This window comes from Limanda limanda, chromosome 1 (assembly GCF_963576545.1).
Source record: "Limanda limanda chromosome 1, fLimLim1.1, whole genome shotgun sequence".
NCBI classification, from domain to species: domain Eukaryota; kingdom Metazoa; phylum Chordata; class Actinopteri; order Pleuronectiformes; family Pleuronectidae; genus Limanda; species Limanda limanda.
In genome coordinates, this window is record NC_083636.1 from 20,152,797 (window position 1) to 20,166,862 (window position 14,066).

Sequence of the window (14,066 nt, forward strand, 5' to 3'; positions counted from 1 at the left end):
CTCTCTCTCTCTCTCTCTCTCTCTCTCTCTCTCTCTCTCTCTCTGCCTCTCTCTCTCTCTCTCTGGGTTGGGATTAGGGATTGAGTGGGCTAAGCTGACAGTGAATAGACATACACCAGCAGCGATGCCGGGTATGTGAGTAACACGATGCGGATTAACCGACACACAAATTCTCTGCCCATCAAAGAGATCTTGTGTTAGCCTAACACACACACACTCACACACACACACACACCACCACACAGCTTTTCCCCCTTAGTCATAGCTTGTAATGCAGATTCTTTCTCATTTATTAGACTCTTGTGAGGAGACACATTTAGCTGCTTAAATCTTGTTCGGCCCTTCAAGCATTTTTCATTTGAATACACTTAAACCACTCTTACTTTAAAAATGTGACAACACCACATAATAAATGCTCAAGACGTGTAAATCACTAAAAACACTGGAACAAATTTTTTGTTCTTATTCCACTTAATGAGTCATAAGCGTCACCAAATATCATAAAGACACTGAAGTTGACGGCTGCAGCCTTCGTCAAACACACACTCCAGTTATGGACCCTGTGCAAATAAAGCTATAGATTATTTCAGTTCAATTCCACCTGCCAGTCACGGTTACATAACTCACACAGGGCAGTGTTTGCATGCGGCCGTGTTTCGAAATTAGAATTCGGGATCATTCAGACCGCAGGGCCACGCACTGTAGGTTAGTGTGCGATTAAAGTAGAAGAGCAGTGTTCGAATCAGATGTCCAAAAATAAAACGTCTCGGTCGAGCTGTTGGATGCATCTGAACTCTTTGCTCTGTTGAGTATCTAAATACAGAATGTGTGAATGTACAGTGTGTATGTCTGAAAAGTATCAGACATCCCAGTGATGTGGTTTCTGCAATACCAAGGGATTTAGACTGGGAATTCCTTTACACCAGGATAGAGAGCTGGATATTTTTCACCATTTACTGACATTTTGTAGACCGAGCGATTGATTTATTCATATAAAATAAATAGTTGACAAATCTCGGGCTGCAACTATTGTCGCTAGCGATTAATGTTGTTTTGTCATTTTGTTAAAAATCTGACAGACAAACAGAAAACAGTTAAAATCTCATTATTTATTCTGCTATTGTTCAATCAGCGTTACAAAGGCACTAAATCCTCACGTTTGAGAAGCTGCTACCAAAAAAATGTTCAACTTTAATTCTTGAAATTGCTGCAGATTCGATTTGAGTTATTTTGGTTGATTGATTAACTGTCGCATTAACTTGTCCTAAGATGGTTTTCAAAACAAATTAAATACAAATCAGATTGTCTTTGTCTGGAGGAAAAGCAAGAAACACACTTGTAAATAATATATTTTGTCATGATTCTGCAGTATTCAGTTCTACAGTTCATCAGTGGATCAACCATTCTTATTTCCTTTAAATTCCTTTTGATTTATGTCTAGATCTATTCAATAACAGAAAGTCCAACAACCTTTGGCAGATTTTAGTGATTTGCTCGGCCGCTCAGGGACTCTGGGGATCGATTGGAGCACTGATTGTAGTCGTCAGTGGTTCTATCTTCATCCCCCCCCCCATGGCTAATGGTGACGCTGCTGGCTCGGCTGTAGAAGCCGAATCAGAGACTATTCCTAACGTTCAGCGTTGGGACCGAACTGCATGAAAAAGCAATCAGCCAAACCGAGCGTGAGCTTCATTAACGATAAGAGCACTTCATATGTGGAGAAGTGGCTGCTTCTCTTTAGATTCGCTCTTACATCTCCTTTGGTTCAAACTCTGATTCAAACTCCCGTGTTTTGATTCTGGTGCTTTAAGTTGTTTGAGGAGTAGTGACTTTTTTAAAGGTGGGACATTTATGGCTTTTAAAATTTGCTTAAAACATATAAACAATGAGGAAAGGAACACAACAAAGTATATGTCTCCTTTTAAAGTGATTCATTTTATGACTCATATCAATCTAGGGATTATTTTCTTCCATAGTTTATTCACAGAAATGAAATTTTTGGAGATGTCGGATCATTACTGAACAATTCTTCATATGCTGCTGGGTATTGGAGCCTCTGGTTCCATGTTGATGTCTCTGATTAATCCCACGAGTATTAAGTTGTTTTTTGACCAGTCTGAGGATCAGTGGTTGAGATGTTCCCTGTTCCCTTTAAGGCCACGATGCACACTCTGACCTTAACTTGTGTGATTGCTCTGTTTTTTAAAGCTCTAATCCGATCCTGATGATCCACCTGTGGAGTTCAAACTCTGACCCGGACTTGTTGCAGCAGGCGGGCAGGGTTTTCCCCTCGTTCTCCTCCCTCGCTCCCTCGCTCGCTGTCACTCTCAGTCTCCATCACGTCCTCCTCCGCGCCCTTTAAATCTCTGTTTCTGTCTTTTTGCTCCACCTCACACATCTGCATCCTCACCCAGCACCACCCTCCCTCCCCTTGCATTTTGATTTCATCCCCACAGCGTCTGAACAAGAGCAACGGCTGCCGACGTAATCTTTGCTCTGGAAAAAAAACGAGATTAAAATCTCAGATTACAAGAGGAGAGGAGAGAGAGCGCGAGGAGAGATTACAACCTTTTTTTCATCAGGTCCCAAACTGCATGTGGGAGTGTAAAGGAGGTCACATATAAAAATACACATGGTTCAGATTGTTCCGAGCTATTTTCTCACTGGCATAAACCCGTCCCGTGGTCTTTGTGGAGCTGCTGTCGGACACGCACGGAAATCTGTGTGAGAACGCAAATGCAGAACCTGGTTAAATCTCCGAAAAACATGGCAATGAGCCGGTGAGAGCGACACGTGATGGTGGGAAAACTGGAATTACCCAAAACAACCGAAATATCTCAAGATGAAAAAAGTATGAGACACCCATGCAGATGTCAACTTGGAAAGGCGACAAGATTCAAAGGCTTGAGGCGATAAGGACAGACGCCGATGTAGATGTGCTGTGTACTCTTCTTCATGTGTGAAAGTCAAACTATGGAAGACGTCCTGACCCAATCTGTCATGTCTGGAAACGGCCCAGTACACGTTTTGCTTAGTTTTTTTAAGTTTTGTGTTTCATCGTTGCTTTATTTCAACAAGCATTTAGCATCATTAGCTGATACCCAGCTCTCCAGATAATTAATGGATGGCCAACAGTTCATTGATTTTCGACTCGATTGTCCGTCCACAACGCTCCTCTTTTCTCACTCTGCTGCGATTCATTGATTCGCTGTATCACCTAGTTTCTCTCTGGTGTTGGCTGACTGCATCTCCTCTTTGCTCTTTTCTCTTTCTCTATAAGTTCCTCTGAAAACAAACACTGGAATGAAGCTTCCAGCCCAGAAAGACTCGGCTGAGCTTAAATGAAGCCGTAAAATTGTAGGAAATTTCAACTGTACATACTAGAATGTGCCCTCACTTAATATAGCTCTTTATCATCAAATATCACTACCATCATTCATTCAGAGACATTAGTTAATTACAACAAACAGATAAAACCAGATTATCATTGACAGCTGCACATCTGCGTTTAACATTAAGCACCATCCAGTCTGATTGAAAACAAGTGATGTGCAGTGTTCTGCTTAGATTGATTCCTCTCACTGCTTTAACATGAATAAGTGGTTTTTATAAAAGCCTGTTGACGACTCTCGTCCTATTTACATCAGTTTTCTGTTGAAGTTGATGCAGCAGCTTCCTCTTTGCATCAGTTTGTGCCAAATGTGGTTTGAGAGTTAAGAAGCACAGACTCTAGTGTAACAGCACTTTCAAGAGCTGCCGATTTTAACCACCACTCGAATCCAGACAGGTACCTCAGCAGCTGAAGGAGGGAGCGCCGTGACATTTCAAGAGATAACCACGATGTGCGGAGGAGGACATTTAATAACTGTTCAGATAGTGACATCAAATATTAAAATGTCCAGTTTGTTTTTAATTCTATAGATATCATGATACACATAATACCTGTAAAGCATCAGCTCTAAGTATTGTCAGTAGAGTTAATCTGAAAATACAGCACGTTTTATCTTTGAAATCAAATCCCTTTATAGCAACTTTACTCTTTTCAGTTCTTTTTAAGTCTCAGCTAGTCGTCCCCTGACATCTGTCCTCTGACATCTGTCCCCTGACGTCTGTACCCTTGGAACATCTCAACCGATCAGTTTGAACCGAAACTTTCAGCGACTGCAGCAGGTCGGAGACGAGGGGAGGATGAGAAGATGATGTCTCAGTGTCTGACTCAGGCAGACATCTCGACCTCCTTCCTCCCTCCATCTGTGGATTGTTAATGAGGTACTGCAGTGGAGGGGGGGGGGGGGGGGGGGGGCATGTCACTGCAGCACTGAGCCACTTTCATTCTCTATGAACATGTCAGTTTGACAAACTACACAGCTCTGCTGGAAATTAAACTTCTTCTCAAACAGCTTACATGTGGCTCAAAGGCTGAAATGTTGAAAAGTTATTTTTCTTTTCTAAGCTACGTGATGTAGGATTCTCGCTCTTTTCCAAATATTGAAATATAGAAAACCTGTGCTCTTTAACAGAGACGTTACCATAGTGTCAGCAGAGCAGGCCACTAGGTCCCGTTGGTCATGGGGCACATTCCAGTCCAGTTTCAGTCGCCACTATTTCGTCAAACACACGGTTTCCTTCCTGTTCATTTCACACAACATCCCTTTGCCGTGACACAAACAGGTAGTGGCCCTGATGCTAAACGCTTTTCAGATACTTCCCATTGATTCTCTGTTGTCTTCACTGGTTTGTGCTTCCTGTAGATCAATGCAGAAGCCGTTGAGATGAGATAATTTCACAATGTGACATGATTGCTTAAGTGCTGTTGAATCAAATTAAGTGGCGTTGGAAGCTTGACAGTAAAAGCAGCGAAGAAGAAGCCGCAGCAGTGAAGCGACTGCAACCACAGTGAAGAACAAATGATCAGAGACATGTTGATCAGGGAAGGATCCTTTCAGCCGGGCTCCGATTGATAATGTGGACCTGTCCTGTTCTGCCCGCCACGTCAGCGTGTGTGTATGTGTGCCTGGGTGTGTGTGTGTCTGGGTGTGTGTGTGTCTGGGTGTGTGTGTCGGGATGTGTGTGCGGAGAGCGGCCTGTCAGGACTTGAAATTGGTTTTCAGGCTTTGCAGCGACACTGTAATCACACACACACTGTTTACTCCCCTCAGCCCCACCTTGGGTTTGGCCTGAGTGTGTGAGTGTGAGTGTGTGTGTGTGTGTGTGTGTGTGTGTGTGTGTGTGTGTGTGTGTGTGTGTGTGTGTGTGTGTGTGTGTGTGTGTTACAGATAGTAGAACAAATATGTCAACACAAAGCGAAGGCAGAATCAAAAAAATGTTCGACTTTGGACTAATTGCTTTTTTTGTGGATCGTGTGTAGATCTTAGTTCAGATACCAGTGAGCTTAAGAATAATACAACTTACTGTATATAACATATTTAAACAGCTGTATGCTGCTAATCCTGCACGGAAGTGATGAGTTATTGTTAGAGTGTTCTGGTCCCATCTTTCGAAACTGTTGTTTCACATACGGTAAATGTCACCGTTTTACTATTTGTTGATATTTTCACTTCTTCTTCTTCTTCTTCTTCTTCTTCTTCTTCTTCTTCTTCTTCTTCTTCTTCTTCTTCTTCTTCTTCTTCTTCTTCTTCTTCTTCATCATTGTTCTAAAAACAGCACTGGCCGGTGGCAGAGCAGCGCAACTGTTGTTGTGGAACAGAGAAGAAGAAGTGATTGCATTTGCATATTTGTGGATCTAATGTATTTAGACGACAGTCCTAAAATAGACCTAACATTTAAATGTGCGATACTTTGATAACAAAATAACTGTCTGTTAAGTTTTTTAAGATATTTTTCTCATAGGTTTGTTATCGCAAATATATGCAAAACCACCTAAAATGTTTTATTATCCAATTCTTGTTTATTTTTACCATATTTTGTAATACAATCTGCTTGTTATCGTTCATTGTGACAACAGAATCTTATGTTGTCACATAAAACTGATCGATTATGATATTGAAATTAAAATCTAGTCTAGACAGTTTGGTTATTGTAGCTCTGAATCACATGTCCCTTCACAGTCTGTGCAGCATATGAGCAAACGTTAGTGTTGAGCCCTCGTTACGATGCTGAACATTGCCTCGGCTCTCCGCTTGTCTTCGAGCCCATTTCCAGTTTTCCATCTGTTCCTAGACTGTTTGGCTTTTCATTTATTCTGTGTGTGATTCTCTGCTGTGTCCGCTCCTCGCTTCCCCACAGGAGGCTTCTCTTCTCTGGTCACAGAGTCAAGCTACTCCCCCTCAGGCTGGTTGCTCTGATTCACATGAAGCGAATGTCTCATTTCACCTCGTACTTGAAGTCATAGGTGAACTAAAACTTAGTTTCTGCCTTTGTGCTCAATTTGAACACAGTTTAAAAACTCAAAACATATATCCAGTGCGTTTTTTTCGTGGCACATATGCGCTTCTTACTATTTTTACCTCTATAAATATCACAAATCAAATATTCAATAGAGATGTTTTCCAACATGAACTCCAGAAATTGTCCAGTAAATGTATTCTGCATTGCTGTAATCTCATGTAGGGGCTCATCGGACATTTTACCGGTCTGGCAGGAAAAACTGTTGGAAAATTCAGGAGCTGATTTGGACGTTTGAGTTCTTACAAGCAGCCCCTCCAGAAACTTTCAGGGAAATCTTTGGACTTTAGTCTATGTCTGAAAACAACAGTTTTAATTGCAGACTCGCGGATAAAAGAGAAGTTTACACTTGAGATAAGAAACGTCCCCCAAGCAGTGGAGACAGAAGTGTAATGCTGTTGTGAAGTACCACAGCCGGGGCTCCATATTTCCAAGATTATGTGAAGATAATGTGAATATATATACCACACGCTGCTTAATAGCCCACGTTGTGCTCGATGCAATCTTCTTGATGGAGAGCGCCGTTAAAGATCCACTCCTCGACCATGTTTCATTTATTATTCATGCAGAGGATACAATCGTTTTGTTGCACAAGAGTGTTTTAGTCATCCGTCCGTACAGAGCGTTCCTCGCCCACTCCGAGCTGGTTGGATATCTTTGACTTGCAGGTGCTGCGGGTTTGTGTAACTTGGACTGACTCTGTGGCATCTGGGTGCATAAGAGCCGGTGTGCGAGCTTCCTCTCGAGCCCTCGGGAGGCACAGTCATAAATTAGCGCGTGGGGGGGGTACTCATCTGTGTTATTCTCAAGTCGGCTGGAACAGAGTGGCCTTGGCAAATATGAAAAGGGAATCGCCGGATTAAGCCTTTCACAAACTTGTAAATGGTGCCAGAGTACATTTACGTGTTTGTCGATGGAGCCGCTGTGTGTTCTGTGCTGTCGGGTGAGAAGGTGAGAAAACATGTGTTTATAGAAAGTGAAGAAAACGGGAAGGACTAAAATAACCATCCGTTTTTAGCCCAGCTATCACAGTTACTGTAAGGGTGTTGGTTATCGAGAACTTCTGAACTGAAGTATCTTAAAAGCAGTTTGTCTGTTTAATGTCGGATCATTAATTGTTCTTTAATTCAGCATATTTCATGACGTTTTGTTGATAATTCTTTCATCAGTGCAGATCCCCCACCTCAGTTCCTGTGTGGGACAATCACACGACCGCATCACACTTAATAGTATAATTATGGGCAGGAAGCTTTTCTGTGATGGGCTTTTTAAAAACCCCAGTTTCAAACACCTCCGCTAAATCTCATTCTCTCAAACACACACCAGCTTCATTTAGTTAATCTGGTTCAGGCTGCGTGTTGGGTTGGAGCCCAGTAACAGCTGACTAATGAGGTGTAATCTGGTGTATTCATTGTGACAATACGTCTATATATGTATTTATAAGTTCATCCATTTGAAACCACATCTTAAAATCAATGTTCACTCTCTGAAAATCATAACCAGCAGATATGTGATAAATCTTCTTTATAAATGATTCAAACTAAATTGAATTATTAGTATTAATCACTGAATTAATTAAATGTTTTTTTTATCTCCATGCAAAATACCATAAATGCGATTGTGCTGCTTAAGACTGGCTCATCTTACATCTGAAATTAATGATGATTTTCATTATTGATTCATCATTTGTCTTTAAGTTGACGTCTTTAAATGTCTTGTTTCGTCCGACCAACATTTAAATCTGTATAACTGACAAATTTTTAGCCTTTTTGCTTAAAATACGACAAATAAAATGATAATTTGATGATCATCCTGTGCATTAGCTCTCTTTGTAACTGTTGGAAGTGACAAATAACATTTCTGTCCAGTACATTTTCTTTCTTTACTCTTTTCTTTTCGAGCACACATGGGAGGTTGTATCTTTCTTTAAAGGCCTTGTGTTGATGGATCAGTTCAGCAGATCGATTCGCTCCCGCGTCAGCAGCCGACAGCTACTTAATGTATTTTGACCAATGCTCGAGTCCCACCCTGTCATAGTGGCTTTTTATCAAAATGACACTGATCAGCTGACGGGTGGAACATCGTGTTCCCCATCTCCTCGTGGATGACACGTCTCCACCTCTGGCTCCTGTTTGTGCAGAATGCGTCAAATCAAAAGGTTTCCTGGGCAGGTTCCTGTGTGTTGGTGCCAGGCCAACCTCTTCCTGTGGCAAGGTCCTTACTCCCGCTCCATCAATGAGCCGCTCAGATGAGGAGCTGGATCTGTGGGAGTTGGAGTAGCTCTTACTGGCCCACTCGCTCACTCTCTTTCTTTTCCACACACAGTACAGACCACAGGCTTGCTCTGCAGTCTCTAATCTTAGAATTTTAACATAAAAAGGCAACGTAAATCACACAGCAACACACAGACACACACGACTAGATCATTTTGTTTGCTTTGCATGGATGTGCAGCAGTTTGAGGCTTGAACAGACGATTATTATCATCATCAGAACCATAGACAGTGAATTAAATGGATGATGAGTCTCCTCATCCTCCCATTCGCACAAAAATTAAGCCAAAATGTCTCGAATACAATTCTGTCAATTAGAGTCCGCAGGCGTGATTGTGACATGGAGGCGTGTTATCAAAGTCAAGATGATACACAGGCTCAACCAATCGTGGATCAGTTTCAATTAGGACGTTGCAGCCCATAGAGAAAAAACGTTTGTCAATCAATAATCTGTTGAAAATGGATTCATAAATCCTCCCTCTTCGGCACTGACGTGTTTTTGTGATAACGTGTGAGAGGGAGAGGATCAGTTTCATGGAAAGAGAAACAGAAACAGAACTGAAAGCAGCAGAGCCTGTTCTTATAAATGTATTATTATTTTCTTTTGCATCAAAGCTTCCAGGAAGCTGCTGATGTAAAGTAAACCGAGAATTTAATTTGTACTTGTAGGCTGTTTGTTGCAGGGAGAAAAAAAAAATTTGATTTATAATATTTGAGCAGCACTTTTTATGTTGAGCATAACGTCTGCACACCATGTTTCACTTTCAAGAGAAGCACACACACAACCACTCATACATTTTTTATTACTCGGAGAAGGGTACCAGACAAGTGAATGTTCCCTTCATATTTCCCTCTGGACACTTTCACAGACGTGTTATTTATGTGTATTGGCCGTGTGTCTAGTCATCTGTGCAGTGATCTAAATGGCTTCAGTGCAGACCGGGGGTCACGGGCTGAGTACTGACCAGATTTCTGCTCCGTCCCCCTGGTCTCTGCTCCGTCCCCCTGTCTCTGCTCTGTCCCCCTGTCTCTGCTCCGTCCCCCTGGTCTCTGCTCCGTCCCCCTGTCTCTGCTCTGTCCCCCTGTCTCTGCTCCGTCCCTCTGTCTCTGCTCCGTCCCCCTGTCTCTGCTCTGTCCCCCTGTCTCTGCTCCGTCCCTCTGTCTCTGCTCCGACCCCTGTCTCTGCTCTGTCCCCCTGTCTCTGCTCCGTCCCCCTGTCTCTGCTCCGTCCCTCTGTCTCTGCTCCGTCCCCCTGTCTCTGCTCTGTCCCCCTGTCTCTGCTCCGTCCCCCTGTCTCTGCTCCGTCCCCCTGTCTCTGCTCCGTCCCCCTGTCTCTGCTCTGTCCCCCTGTCTCTGCTCCGTCCCCCTGTCTCTGCTCCGTCCCCCTGTCTCTGCTCCGTCCCCCTGTCTCTGCTCCGTCCCCCCCGGTCTCTGCTCCGTCCCCCCCGGTCTCTGCTCCGTCCCCCGGTCTCTGCTCCGTCCCCCTGTCTCTGCTCCGTCCCCCTGTCTCTGCTCCATCCCCCTGTCTCTGCTCTGTCCCCCGGTCTCTGCTCCGTCCCCCCCGGTCTCTGCACCGTCCCCCCCGATCTCTGCCCTGCATGGCGCCTCACGTGTTAACGACTCCCCTCGCGTTCACTCACCCGACCTGCCGCCTAACGACCTGCGTAACCGAGCGTGAGAGGGAAAGCAAAAGTGCTGGTTTCATGCAAATGAAAGTGGGATCTGCTCAGATATGTATGAATAGCGTGACTCAATGTTGAATCACCACATGTATGTTGAGATAGGAAGCCCATGTTCTCTAACTTGTTAACCCTGCTCTAGAGGCGATACACACATTTCTTTGAGGATTGTGCTGCTCCTGGTGAACTCTCAGTATCTCAGCTTTGCAATGATAAAATACTGTGTTTCTGGGCAAGTTTGAATGTTCATGGCCTTCTCATTAAAGCTTTCAAATCTCATCCCAAGCTACCAGAGCATAGAAAGTCTGAGAAGCAGTTTTAAAAAACTCAAATTCTCTATTCTATCGTGATAAAACCCAGCAAATCTTCAATTTGTGAGCGTACAACCTGTAAATCTATTAAACAGGTTTGTTCGGGCTGGTTCTCGCCGTCTGGTTGGACCGATAGAAGTGTGATGTCCTGAGCGTGTGAGCCATCTGTAATCAGGAGTAGTGAGAAACGCTGTTTATTACAGAGTATTAACATGAATGATTGTGTTAGTGATGAAGAGCAGTCGATATATCGTAGGATGTCTTCTCGGTGCCGGGGACGACGGCTGCTGATGCTGCGGGACGTGTCCCCGGCTGCGCAGCCAAACGCCACAGGACGCCATCAAAGTGTAATTTGTTCTGCTTGTGTGAGGTGAAAAAGACAAAAGAAGTGAAGTCAGCGAACCTGCCTTCAGGACATGTCAGCAGTTTGCTTGTGTGTGACTGTGTGTGTGTCTGTGTGTGTGTGGTTGTGTGTGTATATTTTGGAGCCATGGCAACTAGAGGCACCACCTACTAATATTTAAGGTTTTCTTACATAATTGTCTGTCTTTGTCAAAGCAGAGAGGATTTTTCAGGACAGGAGGCACTGGTGGGGGGGGGAGCCCCAGGCTCTGCACCGCTCCACTGACTTCAGCATTGTGTCGTCTTAAGACAGATTTACGGCCTCATCAGCTGCACCCCCCCCCCCCCGCCTTCACTCAAATCTAAAAACCCAAGAATCCTCTGAAGATGACTCAATACTCTTTTGATCCTCTTCCCTTTTAGCTCTGTGCCTTTTTCTTTCTTTCTTGTGAGTGAGTGAGAGATGCAACGAAAAACTGGGAAGATGAAAGAAGTATTTGAACAAGGGTCAAAAAGCACCTGATTGGAGCAATGACCCCAGACTGTGCAGCAGGTTTCTGGTCCATGATAAAAACCTGAATGTCTGTAAACACTGCAGAGTCGGACATGAGCCTTTCACAGTCATAGTGTTGATGTTTGTCCACATGAAAACCTTTATTTTACAGAACGAGCGATGCAGAAAAGATGTTGATGTTTATTTTCTTAATTCAAGTTCTATATATTTGCTTGTATTTGTGTTTTCTTCTATTTCTAGTGATGTAACAACGTCACTAGAAAAAGAAAAAAAAAAGTTTATAAGGTAGTTTATTTACATATTGGCCGATATATAATTGTCTGGATTTTTTGCCACTTACTGAGCCTGAAAATAGTTCAGATTTCTCTCAGAAGCTTCTAAATAATGCAATAGAAAAATCTGCAAATACAATCATAACTTCCCTGGCGAAGAGAATAATGTCGGATGTAGTCTGGCCTCTGATTTTCACTTTACTTATCTTCCTTCTTCCATGTGTCCACAGGCGGAGCGCAGCGGCTGCGATGTCAACTCCCTCAGCATCCCGGTGCCCATGCGCCGCGGCGGCTCCGAGTCCAACCTGGTGGACAGCGTCGGCAATGACGGCGTGGGACTGGATTTCACCAAGGGAGCGCTGGGTATCGACAGCCTGCAGCAGAAGACCCTCAAGGTCAGAGGAGACGTAACTCAACTCCAGCGCACTGAATTTACACATGTGACACGTGAGCCGTCTGAACATACGTCACACGGGATTAGAAGATCAAATTTCCTCAGCTCAGTTCGCTGGAAATTCTTTTAAACAGTAATGAGGCAATTCCCATTAAATGTCATGAACGTTTTTAAATTAATTAGTTGAAATAATGAAAAGTTGTGCTCCACCGCATCTTGTGATTCATTTTTATCAACGTCCTAATCGTCAAATCGTTTCTTGTAAAAAGTTCTAGATAGACTTCTCCGAGTGGAGTTAGTCCCACCAGAGCAAGATTAGTTTGGTTTAGTTTGATTACTTTGGGGCTTTATCTTGAGCTGTGGAGGTAATTTGGGGCAGAAACAGGAACCTAATGACGAGATAATAACTAGTTAGTTTAATGAAGTGCTGCCGCCAGTGAGTAATACATATAAAGTAATAAACAGAAAGTAAAACAATTGTAATAAAACAATTAACAAGTGGATTTCTCTTGATATTGCTACCACAAAATTTTATTTGACTTACAATATACAACTTCCAATGTTTTATATATGGTGAACAAATGCAGTATTTAGAAACTTTGAATAGTTGAGATATATTTTCTTCTCTCTGTCATCCTCCCTTCAGGTGACGGAGCAGATTAAGGTGGAGCAGGCGGCCCGGGACCAGAATGTGGCCGAGTACCTGAAGCTGGTGAACAACGCCGACAAGCAGCAGGTGTCTCGTATCCGTCAGGTCTTTGAGAAGAAGAACCAGAAGTCGGCGCACAACGTGGCCCGGCTGCAGAGGAAGCTGGAGCAGTACCACCGCCGCATGAAGGACAGCGAGACCAACGGCAAGCACAGCCACAAGGACGGCAAGGAGTCGGGGACACTCAGCAAGGAGGGCAGCCTGCGGGACGTCAGCGCCACCGGGCGCCACCCGGCGCTGGACAAGGTGAAGACGATCGGGCCCGGTGTGTCGCTGTCGCCGCCGTTCTTCTTCAACAAGTCCCGGGAGTTTGCCAACCTCATCAGGAACAAGTTTGGCAGCGCCGACAACATCGCCCACCTCAAGAGCTCCATGGAGGCGGGGTCAGGGCTGCAGGTGGACATCTCGGCGAGGGGGTTGAGCGGCAGCGCCAACACCGTGGCCAAGGCGGGCAAGTACCAGAGCGACGATGAGTGCTCCACCGGGACATCGGCGTCCGCTGACTCTAACGGGAACCCAGGAGGGGGCTCGATGGCCGGGTCCGGGGGTCCTGGGAGGTCAGACTCTAACGCACGTCTGGGGGAGGTGCTGGACATGGTGCGTGAGATCAGGGACGCACAGGGACAGCTGGCCGAGGAGATGGAGACGATGAACACACAGTTCAAACGAGACTATGGCTACTTCACACAGGTGCTGCAGGAGGAACGATACAGGTGAGTGAAGGGCAGATGGAAGAATCATCTGTGAAAAGTCTGGTTTCATCTGTGACCACAAGGGTCCATTCTGTCATCAGAAATAAAACCAGACCCACATTATTTAAAAAAGAGGGAAATCTCTCTAATTAATCAAATGCATCTGAAGAATTAATTCATTCTTCTTGTGCTTTGGCTAAAAACAAACACATAATACAAATTGACCAGCAGGGGCTCTTTAGTTTTGTTGTGTCCGTTTTTTGTTGCAGCTTCACTGTACAAAAACACAATAATCTAATCAGCGCCGCCTGCAGTGACGCTCACCACTGGGTAATTTCTGTTTGCACATCAGCTGCTGATCTGACACGAGCTTTTGACAGTTTTATGGGGGACATTATTATCAGCTTTTGTCTCCTAAAAATAGACGGCGGAGCTCACACACAAATCCCCGGACTGTTGCTACGTCAACCAAGGGC

The 14,066-nt window shown here is 44.2% G+C and overlaps 1 protein-coding gene across 2 annotated transcripts in view; it reads left to right on the forward strand.

The window, feature by feature from the left end:
• tmcc3 (transmembrane and coiled-coil domain family 3) overlaps positions 1 to 14,066 on the forward strand; it is a 33,531-nt gene that overhangs the window by 15,256 nt on the left and 4,209 nt on the right. For both annotated transcript variants that reach the window (XM_061068140.1, XM_061068149.1), the window contains exons 2-3: positions 12,026 to 12,190; positions 12,836 to 13,611. In XM_061068140.1, the coding sequence (XP_060924123.1) occupies positions 12,026 to 12,190; positions 12,836 to 13,611 (941 nt within the window). The remainder of the gene's footprint in view (positions 1 to 12,025; positions 12,191 to 12,835; positions 13,612 to 14,066) is intronic.